The sequence below is a fragment of the Zootoca vivipara genome, chromosome 3 (genome assembly GCF_965207765.1).
Source record: "Zootoca vivipara chromosome 3, rZooViv2.hap1.1, whole genome shotgun sequence".
In the NCBI taxonomy this organism is placed as follows: Eukaryota; Metazoa; Chordata; class Lepidosauria; order Squamata; family Lacertidae; genus Zootoca; species Zootoca vivipara.
The window spans coordinates 101,945,550-101,964,004 of record NC_142586.1 but is presented as its reverse complement, the minus strand read 5'-3'; the positions used below and the strand labels follow the sequence as shown (position 1 = coordinate 101,964,004).

The window sequence follows — 18,455 nt, the reverse complement described above, 5'->3', positions numbered from 1 at the left end:
AAATAAACCAGCCTTGTATTGGTGCTTGGATAGTGCCATACATGGCGCTCTGAAGCACCAGCAGATATTTAAACCCACACAGTTCAAACCACTGTGTGCATGCACACGAAAGCTCATGTTGTTGTTGTTGTTGTTGTTTAGTCGTTTAGTCGTGTCCGACTCTTCGTGACCCCATGGACCATAGCACGCCAGGCACTCCTGTCTTGCACTGCCTCCCGCAATTTGGTCAAACTCATGTTCGTAGCTTCGAGAACACTGTCCAACCATCTTGTCCTCTGTCGTCCCCTTCTCCTAGTGCCCTCAATCTTTCCCAACATCAGGGTCTTTTCCAAGGATTCTTCTCTTCTCATGAGGTGGCCAAAGTATTGGAGCCTCAGCTTCACGATCTGTCCTTCCAGGGAGCACTCAGGGCTGATTTCCTTAAGAATGGATAGGTTTGATCTTCTTGCAGTCCATGGGAAAGGTCCAATACGAAATACGAAAGCTCATACCAAAATAAAAACTTAGTTGGTCTTTAAGGTGCTACTGAAGGAATTTTTTTATTTTAGTTCAAACCACGCAAGAAAAAAACGGACCACCTGATGTTATGGTAATATAAAGTGATTGACATGTGGGCAGCCCCACCCACCCACCCCTGCTCAACTTGGCCCACGGGGTGGGGTGGGGGACAAGGTTCTGACCCACCAGCAGCATGCAGTAGATTTATGCTTATAAAATTTATGCACTGCTCTCTACTTAAAGGAGTCAACCCAAAGAAGACAATGATACGACTTAAAACATATTAGAAACAGACCTACCAGTACTGTACAATATGAAATAATCGGTGTTGCCTTAATGCCTAGGAAAACAAAAATGACCTTGTGGCAACGATGGTAAGGTTGGAGAAAGCATTCCATAACTGCACAAACACAGTTTTCATGCATTGAGGTGTTACAGGTAGGTAGCCGTGTTGGCCTGCTGTAGTTGAAACAAAATTTAAAAATTCCTTCCAGTAGCACCTTAGAGACCAACTAAGTTTGTTATTGGTATAAGCTTTCATGTGCATGCACACTTCTTCAGATGGAAAGCTCATACCAATAACAAACTTAGCTGGACTCTAAGGTGCTACTGGAAGGAATACATTGAGGTGTAGTCCTGCTGAGTGATAAATGATTCTGCACTCCCCCCACTCCACTAAAAAACAACAGTGTGGGTTGGACTAAATGGTCCTTCCAACTCTACAATTCTGTTTCTTTTAGCCTTTAAAATGGCTTTCCGGTAAAATGCAGCACTGGGGCTTTCAAGGTGTAGGCAACAGGTAGAAAATCAGTAGGCAATGCCGTACTTCGCTTCCTGTATCTCAACCTAATGTTCTACTCCTCCCGAAGCAGTGGAAAACAAACACAGGAGCCCGACGGGACGCGTGTCAGTTGCACGTGGGAAACATCCTCCATTGACTGAGGTCATTTGCGCCGCTTTCCGAGACAGATGCGGCGCTTACTTCGAATAACTGCAAGGAGAAAAGAAACTCACACCTGGGAACCCTGCGTGGTTCACTAGTAAAGCAACTGTGTTGCGTGCAGAAGGTCTCTGGTTCAATCCTCGCATCTCCAGGCGGGGCTGGGAGGAATCCTCGCTCGAAAGCCCTAACCGCGTCCGCGCCTTTCGAAAATACTGACATGCCCACGGACCAATGGTTCGACTCGGCTTCCGTACGTTCCCGCACCTGACTAAAAAAAATAATAATAATCAAAAACACATCCATCATTTAAACTTCTTGCAGGGGGGTTGGAGTAGAGCAGGCACCCAGATTTTTGGACTACAATTCCCATCATCCCTGACCACTGGTCCTGTTACCTAGGGATCATGGGAGTTGTAGGCCAAAAATCTGGAGGGCCGCAGGTTAGGGGTGCCTGGGCTAGAGGACCCTTGGGGGTCCGTCTCCTAACCATTCTATGATTCCGCCGCTTTTGTCCCGCACGAACATTGAAGCCTTCCACCCGCTGCAAATGGAAACCGGAAATCGCGGTTGGAGGAGAACCACCCCTAAGTCCTTTCCCCTTGAAAGTTGTGCGGTTGAGAGGAGGTGGGTGGAAAAGCCGCCTCGCAGACGTCACCCGGAGCCCCGCCCCTTTGCCCTTCCCTTCCTCCCACCCCCGCCCCACACAGGGACTCGACTAGCGCTCGGCCTCCCGCCTCTTTTTCATTCGGCGGGCAGGAATAGCTTCCGGGTCGGCCAGAGAACGCAGGAAGTGACAGGTAAGGGCTTCGCCCCCCTTTTCCTTCTCCTTTCCCCTACCCAATAGGGGAGTGGGCCTGAGACCCCCTCCTCTATTCCTGGCTTGGGAGCTGCGCGCGCTTCTTCCCCTGAAGTTGATTGGCGGTTTGGGCGGGGGCGGAGTTTAAGGGTCAGGTTCTCCCCCTCCCACCGTCTGGCTGCCATTCCTGAGGGTGGCAGTTGCCTGCGGTCTTCGTCCCCTCAGGAGCGGCTTCTTTCGCCTCATTCTTTCGTTCATATATTATTCTTCACTCCTTCATTGGCTTACTTGAATTGTTCAGACGCTCCCGAGTTCGAAACACGGGTCCCGTGCGGTGCACGGAGTGGAGGAAATTGCGAATGCGGGAGTCCCGTGGCGTTGTTTTTTCAACGTATTCAATTGCTTTTTAGTGAGGGGTGGTTTTTTAGTTTCTTCCCCCGCGTTTCTTTTTTTAGCAGATTTTATCTGTAAGCCGCCTTGAGTCGGGGGAAAGGTGGGATATAAAAAAAATAGAATGATAATAAGAAAGGTAATCAGCAATGCAATAACACAGGGTTTTAAAAAACTGCTAGAAAACACACTACAAAAAGCTACATAGGAAATAAACGCAATACTAAATAAAGGGGCTGGGCTAGATGAGGCTCGTGGTCCCTTCCAACTATGCAATTTTATGATTCTAAGGAAACAAATTTATTGAGAGGTGGGCCTTTTATGTGTTTCTGAAACACATGACAGTGCTTTTAATTCATGGTATTATAGTGCTTTTGTTACTCTGCCCCACCCCACCCCGTTTGTAGGTCGTTTCCTTCTTGGTTTTATTTTTTCCTTATTTTTGGGATTGTGGTTGGTTTTTTTTTGCATGCAAAGCAAGAATATTAGATGTATAATGGTTTTTTGCTGCATAGTGTCTCAACGTAATATGAATTTAAAAAATATTTTAAAAGAAAAGAAAACACTGTCCCCAACATATACACCTGCATAGGCTCCAGCTGTTGCCCAAGAGAAGCTCTCTTGCATGTCTTCCCAACCCCCATCTTCTTTTTATGCTCCATATCCCAATCAGTACAACCCATCTACTTGCACCTCAGGCTTTGTGACCCTGCACCCATCTCCAGTTCCAGTCCCCCTATCTTGACAGAACAGCCTGCCTTTTTGATGGCGTGTTAGTTTTTTTTTTAAAAAAAACCTTCCCATTTTTACCTGTAGTTGCCACATGGCTGGAAATTCAACAGGTGTTTTCCCCATCACTGCATTGCTAGACTGCAAATGAAAGCTGCATCTCCTGAATCTTCCTATTGATGATGAAGGTGATGGATGCCAGGGAAAATATGGTGCCAGTTGTATTTCTGCCTAATACCTTCCTATACTGTGACTCTGCTCCATTTCTTTCAATGGTGCACTGTTGTCTGACTCTCAAGACACAAGTGGGCAGAAGGTGGATCTTGATCTACTGTTTTATACAGACCATTAGGCAAGATAACTTTTCTAATGAAGCTATACCTAACCGTAGTAGCTCAGAGTAAAGTGAAGAAAACCTTATCTTAAGGGTCAAAGCAGAGAAAGGGTGACCTTTTATTGGTCAGTATCTGAATTTAAAAAATAAATAGGTATAATACTGTAGTAAATTCTAAAGGGAGGTTCCTCAAGGATCCTTGCTTTGACTGGGTGTGGTTAGGATGCTGTGATGACAAGGTACTAATAAATCTGTGATGACACAGTAACAATTTGTTTTTAAAATATGGTTTATTATGAGGTGGCAATAGCTGTAGAAGTTTCAAAATAATTTGGAGAAGTGTACAGTTATAAATGCTAAAGAATTCCTAACAGCGGGTTGGAGCCAGAGTAGTTGTATTTGAGTCCTATTGAAGTAATGAGAATTTAAGAGATGTCTAACTTTTAACATTCTTTTAATGGTACCTAAGTGCAAATAACCTCGTTCTGATGCAACCCAATGTGAATGACAGATAACGTCTACTGTATATGAGATGAGTTATTCAAGTAAAATATAAATATATTTCATTTATGTTTGTTTGTAGCACATACTGTACTGTACATACAAACTCCACTAGCAAACTGGCTTGAAACCAAAACGGATAATTATTTTTCCACCTCATTTTCCATTTCATAAATTAACTAGTGGCAATGGCTGAATGCATTAATAGTCTAGCCAAGCAGTTTCAAAAATTTTATCATTGTTTACTACATACAAGTAAAATAGACATGAAATGATGGGAAATTGTTATGCACAGTATACATATTAATGCCTTGTTCCTTGAGTAGACCCATGAAATACTACTTTAGGAAGCTACTTGCACGTTACATGTAAATAAATTAAGGATCATTAAGGGTGCAATCCTTTGTTAAAGACCGGCAAGGCTGAACCTGGCTTAAAAGCCAACTATACCAGTTGAACTCAGCAGAGTAGCGCAGGCACAGCGGAAACTTCTTGGTTGCAAGATGAAGGCAAGTTTCAGGAACACAGGAACTCACTGCCACTAGTACCGTGTAATACAGCTTTATTTACAAGAACAAAACAACAAACAGTACATAGATCAGTACTTCTCTCTATCTCTCTACAACACAATAACCACATCAGAAACACACCACCAACTCTCCACAAAAACCCACAAATTCACCCTTAGTCTAATAGGGTTACTGACCCAATCACCAAGCTGTTGCTAAGGCTCTATCTATCACTAGGCAAATTATCCAGCCCTGGAGATTGCTGAATCACTTTCTGGGCATGTTGTCAGCTCTTAATTGTTATGTGGGCACCACAGTTCAAGAAGGATACTGACAAGCTGGAACGTGTCCAGAAGAGGGCAACCAAAATGGTCAAAGGCCTGGAAACGATGCCTTATGAGGAACGGCTTAGGGAGCTGGGTATGTTTAGCCTGGAGAAGAGAAGGTTAAGGGGTGATATGATAGCCATGTTCAAATATATGAAAGGATGTCATATGGAGGAGGGAGAAATATTGTTTTCTGCTGCTCCAGAGAAGCGGACACGGAGCAATGGATTCAAACTTCAAGAAATAAGATTCCACCTAAACATTAGGAAGAACTTCCTGACAGTAAGAGCTGTTTGGCAGTGGAATTTGCTGCCAAGGAGTGTGGTGGAGTCTCCTTCTTTGGAGGTCTTTAAGCAGAGGCTTGACAGGCATATGTCAAGAATGCTTTGATGGTGTTTCCTGCTTGGCAGGGGGTTGGACTGGATGGCCCTTGTGGTCTCTTCCAACTCTACGATTCTATGATTCTATGACCAGATGCACGTACTCACACAGTGAAAAAACCTCAACATCCTTTGCTTACCTGGGAGTATGAACAGCAGTCAGCAGAACATTTCAAACTAAACATGCATATGATTGCTCCATGTGAAGCCATATACAGCCTTGGCCTGTACATCTGAAGGAACATCTCCACCCCCATTATTCAGCCCGGACACAGAGGTCCAGCGCTGAGAAGTAAAGTTACAAGGAACTAGGCAGAGAGTCTTCTCGGCAGTGGCACCTTCCCTGTGGAACGCTCTCCCATCAGATGTCAAGTAAGGAACTACACAACTTTTAGAAGACATCTGAAGGCAACCTTCTACAGGGAAGTTTGTAATGGTTGATGTTTTGTTGTGTTTTTAATATTTTGTTGGGAGCCGCCTAGAGTGGCTGGGGTATAAATAATAAAATTATGATTATGATTATTATTTATTATTACAGAAATAAAGAAATGTAAGGCATTTCAACGATAAACCATCTACATAGATGAAATTTAGCAGTATATAAATAATTTATTCACATATTGAATACTGGGGGCTTCTTTGGTCATTGAATCTTAAATACTTTTTCTATTCAATAAGAGAATGAAAGGCTGCAATTTGATAATATTTGAGTTATTCTCATGCAATTAATGGTAATTACTCCTGAGTAGACAGCATAAGTTCATATGTAACTTACTTGCATGTAAACACTTCTAAAATCAGTATGTCTGAAAACTGGTCACACATGGGAAATCATATTTTTGTGACTTCCCTCCCCTTGCCCCGCACTGCTCCCATTGTGTTTCGTTTTTTAAACCTGTCCAATAAATAAATTTGCATGTCAGTGGGAAGATGGGCAGGACAACTTCGTTGAATACAACCCTAGGTAAAGGTAAAGGGACCCCTGACCATTAGGTCCAGTCGTGACCGACTCTGGGGTTGCGCGCTCATCTCGCATTATTGGCTGAGGGAGCCGGCGTATAGCTTCCAGGTCATGTGGCCAGCATGACAAAGCCGCTTCTGGCAAACCAGAGCAGCACAGGGAAACGCCGTTTACCTTCCCGCTGTAGCGGTTCCTATTTATCTACTTGCATTTTGACGTGCTTTCAAACTGCTAGGTTGGCAGGAGCTGGGACCAAGCAACGGGAGCTCACCCCGTCACAGGGATTCGAACCGCTGACCTTCTGGTCAGCAAGCCCTAGGCTCAGTGGTTTAACCACAGCGCCACCTGGGTCTTAATGGGAAATGTCTTAAGAGCACTCAAGAAAATGGTATCCTGTGCCTATAGCACTTCCCCTCTAGATGCAGTGATGACATTACTCAAACTGCTCAAGGTACTGTATAGAATTTTCTGTTGCATTTTTTGCAGGAGCTACAGTGTTACTATGGCTCGTATTACACTTGAGGAACTGAATGAACTGGATGATGAGGTCCTTGATGAAGAGGATGAACCAATAGATGGGGAGGAACAGAACAGGCTGTTTTCTCATTGGGAGACAGTAGCCAGCACTCACCAAGTGTCTCTCCCCCAAGGTATGAATTTGCATTCCAGTTGCAATTTTAGGCTGCACCTCCAAAGAGAGGAGGAAGTAGATTTTTAATCTGCAAGGCGAGGTCTGCTTCTACTTGCCTTTGACCTTCTGCCTTCACATGCACAGCCTCTAGCAGTCTAGTTCAAAACTGTTTCCGCATTTCATTTTTTGTTCTCTAGCATGCATGCACACACACCAAGGGCTTGTCCACATTTGAGCTTTATTTAGCTGTTAATCCACTCCCACCATCATTTGAATTAGACATGATAGCCACATGTATTTGAATTTGTATGTTAGGAGCCCTTTCAGTCTATCCTGTTCATACCAGTAGGCACTCCATTTTTCTGTTTGTTCCCAACTTCTAATTTATTGCTTCTGTTTTGCCAAGTAAGGGCATACTTGCAGCCAAGCAATTATAAAGTCTCATCACACACTTGGGGGGGAAAAATGAAAGCCTTGAAAAGGTGAATAGCAGAAAGTGATGACTGATCCACCCACCAAAAGAGCAGAACAAATAGCCTGCATCCCTAAGTGAGGTGATTTGGAGCCCAATTTCTCCCGTTTTAATGGATTATCCCCATATCAGGTAAACCCAAATTTACAGAGGAAAACCATTGAGATTGGTAGTGTTTTAGGGGGCTATGCAATTTAAATGGGAATGCCAACAGTTGCAAGCACACAGTAAACTCTGGTGTGGACAGGTCCCAAGCAGCTTTCATGCTTATCTGCTCTAATGCTTTGTTTGGTGCTTTTTTTTAAAGGGCTTTTAAAACAAATTATTTACATTTTGAAATGTGCTGCAGTAGAGGAGAGCAGGGTGCTTTGTGACACAGGCAAGTGAACCAATCAGTGCTGTGCACAGCCTGACTCTGGGAAGGAGGAGCAACAGGTGGCTCTGTGATTGACACAAGACACTCAGCGTTGTGCAAATCCAGTTTCTCCTCTAAACTAAAAAGTTAAAGTTCTCCTTGTCCTTAAAAGACTGTATGTGTACATGGGCTCTCCACACAAATTGTGGGTTGCCTCCAGTGCTGCTGTTCTACTAGTGCAACAAACTTCCACTCATGCAATGGTGTTTTCTTTTCCTCTCCCTTGCAGACACCCACCCCCAACACCCTGAGGGTTGGAGGCAGTGGCGGAAGAAGCTGCTTGGGCACCTGGGGCGGCGCACCCAGGGGCGGGGTGCACCACGAGGCCTCTGGAGTCTACTTGCCTCCTCCCACTCAGCCACCCTATAGCTGAGGGGAGGCAGCTGGCAGACTGTTTGGGCAGGGCGGAGCCTGCACACGCCCAAGCCATTTTGTCTCTCCCAGGAGAGACGCGTGGCTCAGGCGCGCTGTAGGCCCCGCAGTAAGTGCCGCCCAGCATTTTGTCACCTCCCCTCAGTGGTGACACCTGGGGTGGCCTGCTCCTATCGCAGCCCCCTTCCTCCACCACTGGTTGGAGGGCCCTTCAGACCGATTTTATCCTCACATGCTCCTTAAATCTGTTCTGGGATTTTTCCTCCAGCCTTCTGGAGATGATTTGAGGAGTGGTCCGGGAAGAAGAAGGGGAGGAGTTCCGTTGTACAAACAAAAAACCTTGTGTGAACAGAACAAGTGTATTGGATACCACCATTAAAACAACCAGCATCAATCGAAACTATATAATACAACAACCAAGACAAGCTGCAAGAAGCAGATGATTTTTAAAAAAATCAACCTCTCTCCTCCCTGTAGGAGAATATGGTCCTTGAATAGTCCTGTAGTGGCAATTGGAGGAGGGAGAGGCCTGCCTGGCTGGAAAATAGGGAGCTAGATTACTGGTGGCTCTCCATGCTGTTATGTCTCCTTTTTACATGTTTAGATCTATAGTGTACCCTATAGATACTAATGAGGGTTGCTTGTTTTAAAAATGTAGGTTTCTACAGGGTTTGTTTTTTTAACTTCTAAAGATATTTTTCAGTCTTAAAGTGAATTCCCCACTACTTCACTCTGTTTTGCTAGAGATGGCAGGTCCAATAATGCAAATGGCGCGCCATAACCAGACGCGAGAGCCGGTGCCCTACGCTACTTTATCACAGCATGAGAAGGTGAGCACTCTCACATATACAGACTTGTTCATAAATAAAATAATGTATGTGTATATACCTGGCTGACATAGCTTTGTGTTATATTGTGGAGAAAAGAGCGTATAAGTCATGTAATATGTCCCTCCCCTCTCCAAAATTCTTCAGAATAGCATCTGTGACTCTCCCAGCACTCCGATGCAAGTTTTTGCCGTCTTTGAACTTGTACAAAACCTGTCTTCCTGGAATTCCATACTTGTCTACTTAGTAGTAGGCCTCATTGAATTCAGTTGACTTGTTCCTAAGTAAGTGCATATGGTATGGTCAAATCTTACGCAGGTGGGTTGCTTCTAAAGGTTCTGTGTATAAAGAGAAACCACATATACAGTACCCAAACCATTGGAACCAACCCTGCCCTCGTGGCTAGTGGGTTATGGGGAAGGAGAGAGAATCCTCTACAAGCCCTTCACACAGGGTAACCCACCACGGGAAGAGTTTTTAAGCTCTTTGCCTTGCTTGTTGGGCAAGTCTCAAGGCATGGGCTCTGGGATGCTTGTGCCAGTTCTCATGGCCACTCAGTTGGCCCCACAACATCTCAAGCAAGCATCCCAGAACTGGTGCTCTGACCAGGCCTTTCCTCCCAAGCAAGGCAGAGAGTTTAAAGGCTTTTTATGAGCTGGATAACCCCAGGCAGGCCTGTCTTCAACTGCATATGGTTGAAATCGTGCAAGTTAAATGGGTGTAAGATGTAGTCATACTGTATAGCAGGGGTGGCTACCACAGATTTGGGGATGGCTCACTGGGACCTCCTGACAATTTGGCAGCAAATCAGTGGTGACTTAAAAACCCCACCACCCAAAATTACCCTCCACCTTTTAAAAAGTTTCAGTTGTTGTTTGCCTTTGTTGTTCTTCCCCAAGTGCCTTCAGATACTTTTTGGCAATTTCCTGTGAATCAGGGCTTATAAAAACACCCCCAAAACATCTCCTCCTGACTGCATGTTTCAGCATTCAGGTGCACTATTAATGTAGTTGAAAGCTGCCTGTAATGTCCTTGGCAGGCTGCAAAGAGGAACAATAACTTGATTTCTGCTGAACGCACCACAGCTGGTGATGGCACAGTGATTAGCATAAGTAGGTCAACAGGAGCTTCCTGTAGTTTTGCACCAATGGCTGTTTGCACGCTACACCTTTGAAGCACATTCAAATCACATTCTTTCCCTCAAACAATTCTTGGCACCGGTAGTTTGTTAAGGGTGGCTGGGAATTGTAAAAACTAGGTTAAACTACAGGGGAAATAATGTGTTTTGAATGCGCTTTATAGTGTGTGCACAGCCAGTGTCTGATGAAGAGATACAGATCTCTAACTATCATTCTCAAGAGCAGCCAAAGCACAGAACAACAGAATGCAAGCAGAGCACTTTGCCAGCTCTAGGAAATTAGTGTGCCAGGTTCCCAGGGTTCCAGGTGCTCACCTAGGGTTCATGTCTCCTTTTCAAATGAGGCACAGTGGAGACTTTGGCGTCTTTATGATACATGGTTTATTTACACTTATATACAGCCTGAGCCTGCGATAGCACAGTTCACAGCATTAACACTGCAAAAGCCTCTTGTTTCTCCCCTTGGATCCAAACAGAAATCCAACATGCTCTCAAGCATTGCTCTGGCTCATCTCTCCAGCTTGCTGCTTTTCCTCTAGGTCGCATCACTTCACTCTTTTCTTTTTGGGTGGCATCACTTCACTCTCAACTCCAAACTCTAGCTGTGTCCTGCTAACTTACCAGGAGCTGTGGGAGGGGCCTCACCCACTTGCCATCTCACGCAGAGCCCCTTTCCTTTGTTTCCCTTAACAGCCCATCACCAGGCTATCACCTCAACACAGGGTTTATATTTTAACACTTGCTGGATTCAGGGGTCAGAAGGATCTCACATACAGCTTACTTCCCCCAACCCCAAAATCGTGACATTATTGTTGGAGACGTAGCTTTTTGTTGGGCATTGGCACGATAGTGCAGGAAGCACCATAGCAGATCTCCTCTCCCCTGCAGGGAAGAAGTGGGTGAAGAAAATGCCCATGGGCGTGGTGGTGGTTGCTGCCTTCGGGCAAGTTCCTTGGATATGGGTACTTGATTACCTGCCCACCTTTTTGCTGAATATATGCTTCTGCCTGAATGTATGTCAGCCATGTGTCAGCTACTCTTCTGCTGAGTTGTGAGTGTGTGTGCCTGTGCGCTGGCATGTGGCCATTGGAGAGAGTTTCTCAAGCTGAACAAGGTTAGCCACTCCTGGCCTACCCTCACATAGTGCCCTTCCCAAACACTCCCTCTTTTTTGTTCACCCACCACTGCCAATTGCAGTGATGGGCTAGTATTATCTTCCTATTGTCATAACGTTAGCTCAGCCTCTGCATATCAGTACTAACAGGAACAAAAGCATGCACTGCCTTGGGATTCTTCAATACAGATATCTATATTGAATTCAATCCACCTGGTCTTCTGCAGTGTCTTCTGTTGTTTTATATATCATGTGAGGGAGAATTACTTTTAAGTAGTTTTTGTTTTCCCCCTGGTTGTTGAAGGAGCAGTAAGTCTATATTTGTCAATCTACAAGCACTTCCTTGTCTTTTGTTTGATTCTTTGGACCTGTATTTGTATGAGGTCAGAAAGCAAGGTCAGCTTTCAGTTTTCGTGAGAAAACTGCATCCATTTCCTGAGGTGCAGCTTGACTTTCAGGCACATAGAGGTGGGAGTGTGGCCTCAAGCTCCTGCAAGTAACCTAGATCCTTCAAATATACGGTATTTTCCAATATTCATTTTTACTCAATTCAGATGTAATAACAAACCAATCATCATTATTATGACAATGAGTAGGTGTTCCCTCTGGGTTCTCTCATTCCTTCATACGCAAGGTGAGATTAAAAGCAGAAGCTTCTAATTTGTGTCAAACCATGTTTTCATCCAAATGCAAAAACATGTCATTTCACAGACCGTTTGCCTCATTCCAAGATCCCAAACCAGCATCAAACCATGGTTTGTCATTACATCTGAACTGAGTTTATATGACCATAAATAAGGGCCATGTAAGTGGTATTCATCAGCTTTGATGCAATTATACTACTACTAGCCTTTGATGTTAAATTGTGCCACTGTCTCTACATTTACTACCTGAAGTAAGGTCTCTGAAGGGTTTTCTTTGTCGTTTTCTTCTTCATTTCTGTTTAGCTATAATAATTCCATGCAAATGCTTTATGGAAGAGTCACTTCATCCCCCCTCTGTCCTGTTCCAACCCAAAACTGCATGCAAGCCTTAGAAAAGTTGAATCTTCTGTCTTCTGAAACATTCCAATGTGTCTATAGAGCTGTTGCTCCAAAGATGTGCAGGATAGTTCCTGGGACTGCTGAAGGCATTGTTTTGTTTTCTATATTTTTTCTGCACCAAAAGGAGTTGGATATACAGTTGTTGTTTTCTTTCTTTCCCACCTGCATTGATGGATTTCCTCCCTTCTCACTTTCCGTTGAGCTAGCAAACTTGACTCCTATAATATAAACATACAGATTTACCGGCTCCTGCTTTTTAAAAACCCTTACATTAATCATTAATCATTCATTTTTGTGTCTTTAGTAATTTTTGTTTAGTTTGCCTGGGTAGATTGCACCCTTTAGGGCTGTGTTATACTTGTGGTTACGAGCTCTGTTTTTACAATGTTCTTAAGATAAAATGATGAGCTTTGTGTCTTAGTGGAACAGCTGGGATAATAAACCTACCCTAGTGATAACTGACAAAATAACTATTTAAGCAATTTTCAATGCTGTGGAGCTCCAGGTTAATGCTATTATTAATTCAGCAACAATTAGTTAAAACAGTGACACCTTTTATTAACGTATATTCTGTAGATAGGACATAAACTGTTTATTATCCTGACAAATATATTTTGAAGAATTTCCCAATTATCTGTAGTGGTTTAGAGAAGCAATAATGATTAATTTAATGAAAAGCATCCTAATACCTTATGCTGTGTTGAGTGTGCTTTAAGGCAGCTGATTCTAAAAAAAAGAAAACACCAAAAACTTGGAAGGTATTACAACCTGTCACAAAGGAGAAATCTCTATTCTCTTTGTAAATGCCAGTTTTTGCTTAACAACATTGAGATGTATCTGGCCTACACTATCAGCCTTTCTGTTTGGCTATTCCATGCAAAGAACCAGAGTGGTGCAGAATATTGAACTAAAGCTGGGGAGACCTGGTTCAAAGTCCCACTCTGCCAATAACCTCACTTTGAGCCTAACCTAGCTCACAGGGTGGTTGTTAGGCTAAACGGAAAGTGGGGAGAACAATGTATGCTGCCTTGAGCTTTTTGGAGGAAAAGCGGAATATAAATTTAGTTAATATTTGGCAGTGGAGATGCAACACTTCATTTGCACAGGATGGACTGGGAGTTCCTCTTCCCTTTCCTCTAGTGCCAAAGCTTTTTCAGTACGTAATTCCCACCCTGTGTTGTTTGAGTGCCTAGCTCTCACTAACTCTTTTTCCTTCTTGGTTCAGTGTGAGGAGCTAGCGTACGAGGAACGACAGTACCCAGCTGGGAAATGGGCATGCATTACCAGAGGAGAACCTAAATATGAGCAAAGCATCTCTATGGGTTTCATGAAACTAATACGGTACATCTGCAAGGAGAACTCCCTAGGTATGTGGAAGCAAGCGTCATCGTGGCAGGGACATGGAAGCCTGCAGCAGCTAAACCCGCTGGAACTGGAAAGGCCAGAGCTGGGTTTCTGCAGATCCTCCTCTTTCACTCTCTGGTGTCTTTATGTGTGTTTTTATCTAGGCCGCCATTTGGGGATGACAGTGCCAGTGCTCAACGAGATCCACCTGAACAAGGAAGGCACGGAATTGCTTCAAGAAGTCATGACTGCCTATTACCTCCCTGAAGAATTTCAACCTAACCCCCCTCTCCCCTTGGACCCCGACATCCAGATACAAGAGAGAGCACCACTTCGGGTTATCTCCAGGTGGGCTCTGACTCATGCATTCTAGGAATATGTTTCATGTGCCACAGGTCTCCAAATAGAGGAAGGAAGGAAGGAAGGAAGGAAGGAAGGAAGGAAGGAAGGAAGGAAGGAAGGAAGGAAGGAAGGAAGGAAGGAAGGAAGGAAGGAAGGAAGGAAGGAAGGAAGGAAGGAAGGAAGCGTTCTTATCCTAGCTGGGAGAAAGGGAATGCATGGCAGGGAAGAAAGTGGCTAAGTGAGAACAGATGTTCTGAGATCCTATAATGCAGACGGGAAAGAAAGCTGGCTCTCTCCAATTCCCCCAGCCTCCAAGATTAGGAGCCCTGTATAATGAAGGATAGAGGGATGGGTGAGCAGAGAAACAGTTACAGCACTAGATCTTTATGGGCAATTGTTTTGTTGTTCACCTTGTGTAAAGGGTGTTTTATGGGACCACTACAGAAGAAACAATCCTACGGGAGATTCACCTTCTCTGGGAGTTGCTGGGCTCCACAGAAAATGTGCTTCGCGAAACCTACTTGGTGGCTGCATACCAGAACCCTGGCGTCCCTAACCGCCGCAATGAGATCTGGTTTATCCGGCGAGCAGACTGAAAGCACCTTGAATCCCCGGCAATATTACAATCCACCCTCCGTGACTGGATCCGGTTTAGATGGCAGTTTTGAAGGAGAGGAATGCACATCCTGACTCACTGTAGAATAAGATGAAGTGCTCCTTCCCCCCTGCGCGAACCAAGGAGTTACAGATCTCCCCGAGGTGGTTTCCATGCTACTCCTGCAGGGGGTGCTGTGGTGTTGGTGATGGTGGAGTTGGCATTGGAAGGAACAAGGGGTGTCTGCTTCAGTGGGCCCTGAGTGCAACCATGCCACATTTGGATGAAGGTGCATTAGGAGCACAGGAAGCTGCCTTATGCTGAGTCAGATCATCGGTCCATCTAGTTCAGTATTGTAATTGCTGACCGGCAGTGGCTCCTCAGGTGTTCAGGTAGGGAACATTCCCGGTCCCGCCTGGAGATGCCAGGGATTGAACCTGGGACCTTCTGAATGCAAAGCAGTTGTGCTACGACAGAGCCATGGCCCTTCCCCCTCCTTGGGGGTTGTACTGGGGATTGCAGCTGTTGTGCGACCCACAGCTCACATTCCAAGGGTTAGGTATCAATCCTGAAACGAATCTGGAGAGCAGGTTGAAACACCACTGCCTACAGCTGTGTCCGTAACTGGCAAATGCGGATGTACTGGGGGACAGGTTATGACTAAGTTACTTGTGGAAGGAGGATTTTACTTCTGATGCCTTGGAGCATCCCTTTTCGCCATGCGCATGAGAAGCTGCTAGTCAGCTTTGTTATCCAACAGCAGAAGAGCCATTCCCACAGTTTGGGATGGGGTAGCTTTAGACTTCCCTGACTGGAATAATGTGAAAACCTGTCCAAGAGCAAATGGGAAATCCCCGCCAAAGGGCTAAGGCTCAAAGGGAGATCTGAGAAGCAGAGATCTCTGGCCTGTAAGTCCTCCTGTTTTCCCAAGAGCACATAAAGAGATAAATGCCACCCATTGGCTACCTCCTGCCTATGAACCAGTTTCTCAATCAGGCAGGCTTGGTGCGAGCTGAGCAGGCCACATAGTACGTGTTGTCACTGGCAGCATTTTTTGTCGCTGTGTGTTGCGTTGTGCATTGACTGGTTGGTATCACACTCATGAATGCTGCTGTCCTCTGCCAAAGAAGGCTGGTAGCACAAAGTAAACCTGAAATAAAATCTAGCCCAACCCTCTCTGTGTATCGCATTTTACTGACTTTTGTAACATTCGACTCCAGTAACCGGTGGGGGTCACCACTCAGATGGAAGATCCAGATACAAAACAAAAGCCTGACACCCAGAGAGTACCCATGTGACATGCAATACATCTGCATTACAGATCAGATCTGACCATGAGAAATGGAAAGTCTTTCCCTCTTCAATAATAATAATAATAATAATAATAATAATAATAATAATAATAAATTTATACCCCGCCCATCTGGCTGGGTTTCCCCATCCACTCTGGATGGCTTACAACAGAAAAATGAAATAAAATAATCTATTAAACATTCCTTCAGTAGCACCTTAAAGACCAACTAAGTTTATATTTTGGTATGAGCTTTCGTGTGCATGCACACTTCTTCAGATACACAGAGTGAATCTGAAGAAGTGTATCTGAGTGTATCTGAAGAAGTGTGCAAAATATAAACTTATATCAAAATATAAACTTAGTTGGTCTTTAAGGTGCTACTGAAGGAATTTTTTTATTTTGCTTCGACTCAGACCAACACGGCTACCTACCTGTAACTATTAAACATTAAAAGCCTCCCTAAACAGGGCTGCCTTCAGATGCCTTCTAAAAATCTGGTAGCTGTTTTTTTCTTTGACATCTGATGGAAGGGCGTTCCACAGGGCGGGCGCCACCACCGAGAAGGCCCTCTGCCTGGTTCCCTGCAACTTGGCTTCTCGCAACGAGGGAACCACCAGAAGGCCCTCAGTGCTGGACCTCAGTGTCCGGGCAGAACGATGGGGGTGGAGACGCTCCTTCAGGTATACTGGACCGAGGCCATTTAGGGCTTTAAAGGTCAGCACCAACACTTTGAACTGTGCTCGGAAACGTTCAAGGAAAATTTAATAAGATGACATGCTTCTGTTAGCTATGTTCTGTGGCCAGTATATAATAGCCACTTACCAATATAAATTCCCACTCAGCTGCACGTCTGTAAATGCATTTTTTCTTTTTTCAGCAGTGAAAGGTGTGCATTGCCTTGCTAGTGCTGTGGGTTAAACCACTGAGCCTAGTAGGGCTTGCTGATCAGAAGGTCGGCGGTTCGAATCCCTGTGACGGGGTGAGCTCCCGTTGCTCGGTCCCAGCTCCTGCCAACCTAGCAGTTCGAAAGCACGTCAAAATGCAAGTAGATAAATAGGTACCGCTACAGTGGGAAGGTAAACGGCGTTTCCATGTGCTGCTCTGGTTCGCCATAAGCGGATTTGTCATGCTGGCCGCATGACCTGGAAGCTGTACGCCGGCTCCCTCGGCCAATAACGCGAGATGAGCGCTGCAACCCCAGAGTCGGTCATGACTGGACCTAATGGTCAGGGGTCCCTTTACCTTTAACCTTGACATTGGAAGCATAAATTTTTAAGTTAATTGGAGTGAGTAGATGAAGAAAAGAGTGAATGGTTATCCAGGTTCATTATTTCATCACCTCAGCAGAGCTAACTTCAATACTGTGCAGCAGTGGTAATACTCAGGAGTAATTTGTGTAGTATCCTGTTGTTGCCTGGGTGTGGAAGAAGCAAATTTTGTAGGTTGGTATTTGATTGCTTGTTCTTAGCACTGTCAAAGATCTCACCTTTTAAATAATTGTTTTAGAAGTTTGCAAACATGAAGATTAAGCCACTTTTTGCAGTGGCAAGTCAGTTATTTTAACATAATATCATTTCCTCCAGAGGCTGCTCTTGTCTAACAGTAGGCTTTTGTTGAAATGATGAAGAATCAAAGATCTAACAGGAACACAAAGAAATGCACGAATAGTAAAAAGCAAGGTATTTTAAACACATTAGAAATGACAGCTACCAAACAGTAGCTACCAAAGACATTGTGAGGCACATACGGTACTGAATTGTTATAAGCCTAGGAACACATGATGCAGCAAAAGCGGAGGCATTAAATGTATTTGTCATCTTGATATCTGAAGATGAAACTTAACAGGAGATCAGTAGTCCAGGCACCTGACAGAAGCAATATTAAGGTATTAAGAATTGAATAAAAATCGTATGGATGGATTCCACATTTTAAAAACAATGGGCCTGGATGATGTAGCCATAGGGTTTGTTTTATTTAAAGCAAACACAAAACATCAAAGTTTTGTATCAAGAAAAGGTGAATTCTGTAATCTTTTATGCAGATAAAGCAAATGTGCATCTATTTTGCATAATCTGCTGGTTCTGGGAAGTTTCAAGGTAATGAAAATTCTCTTGAGAGCTAAGCTGAATTCCCCCTCTGATGTATTTTTGCAGCCAAGACTAGAAACCTGTTCAACCCAATACAGTAAAGGCAAAAACTAAGCTTCTTGGGATGCTGACTGTTGTATTGAGTGCCAAATTCTACATTTTGCATAGGTTTGTAGAATACAAAGAGCCCTGCCTGCATCCTACGGTAGTTACCTGAAAGGGGCCTGGGACTTGGAGGTCTTTAGCGGTCCTTACTGTGAAATCCTGCAGGCTGGGAGAAGCCCCAGAAGAATGGAAATGTTGCAGCTATCTTTGAAAAATTAGGCCAAAAAGATTTAGGGCCTTGCTTTGGTCTTGTGTTGGTTTGTAGCTGAGGCTATAGGTGAGGCCACAGACTATAGTATGGTTATATCC

At 44.4% G+C, this 18,455-nt stretch overlaps 1 protein-coding gene across 2 annotated transcripts; it reads left to right on the top strand.

Moving 5' to 3' along the window:
* The first annotated feature begins 2,117 nt into the window (after positions 1-2,117).
* LOC118083084 (heme-binding protein 1) lies at positions 2,118-15,836 on the top strand. Of its 2 annotated transcripts, none has more exons than XM_088666771.1 (6): positions 2,118-2,238; positions 6,854-7,017; positions 9,002-9,087; positions 13,605-13,746; positions 13,888-14,071; positions 14,487-15,836. In XM_088666771.1, exons 2-6 carry the CDS (start codon positions 6,870-6,872, stop codon positions 14,659-14,661), a joined length of 735 nt encoding a protein of 244 aa, XP_088522897.1. In that variant the 5' UTR covers positions 2,118-2,238; positions 6,854-6,869; the 3' UTR covers positions 14,662-15,836. The 2 variants fall into 2 exon arrangements, with proteins under 2 accessions (XP_088522897.1, XP_088522898.1); XM_088666772.1 differs by lacking the exon at positions 2,118-2,238 and adding an exon at positions 5,619-5,778.
* Positions 15,837-18,455: the final 2,619 nt, after the last annotated feature.

Excerpts from the sequence above, each read along its gene's own strand:
- LOC118083084 (XM_088666771.1), top strand. The coding sequence starts at position 6,870 with ATGGCTCGTATTACACTTGAGGAACTGAATGAACTGGATGATGAGGTC. Across the intron at positions 9,088-13,604 it reads CTTTATCACAGCATGAGAAG|TGTGAGGAGCTAGCGTACGA; the intron begins GTGAGCACTCTC and ends TTCTTGGTTCAG. Across the intron at positions 14,072-14,486 it reads CCACTTCGGGTTATCTCCAG|GGTGTTTTATGGGACCACTA; the intron begins GTGGGCTCTGAC and ends CCTTGTGTAAAG.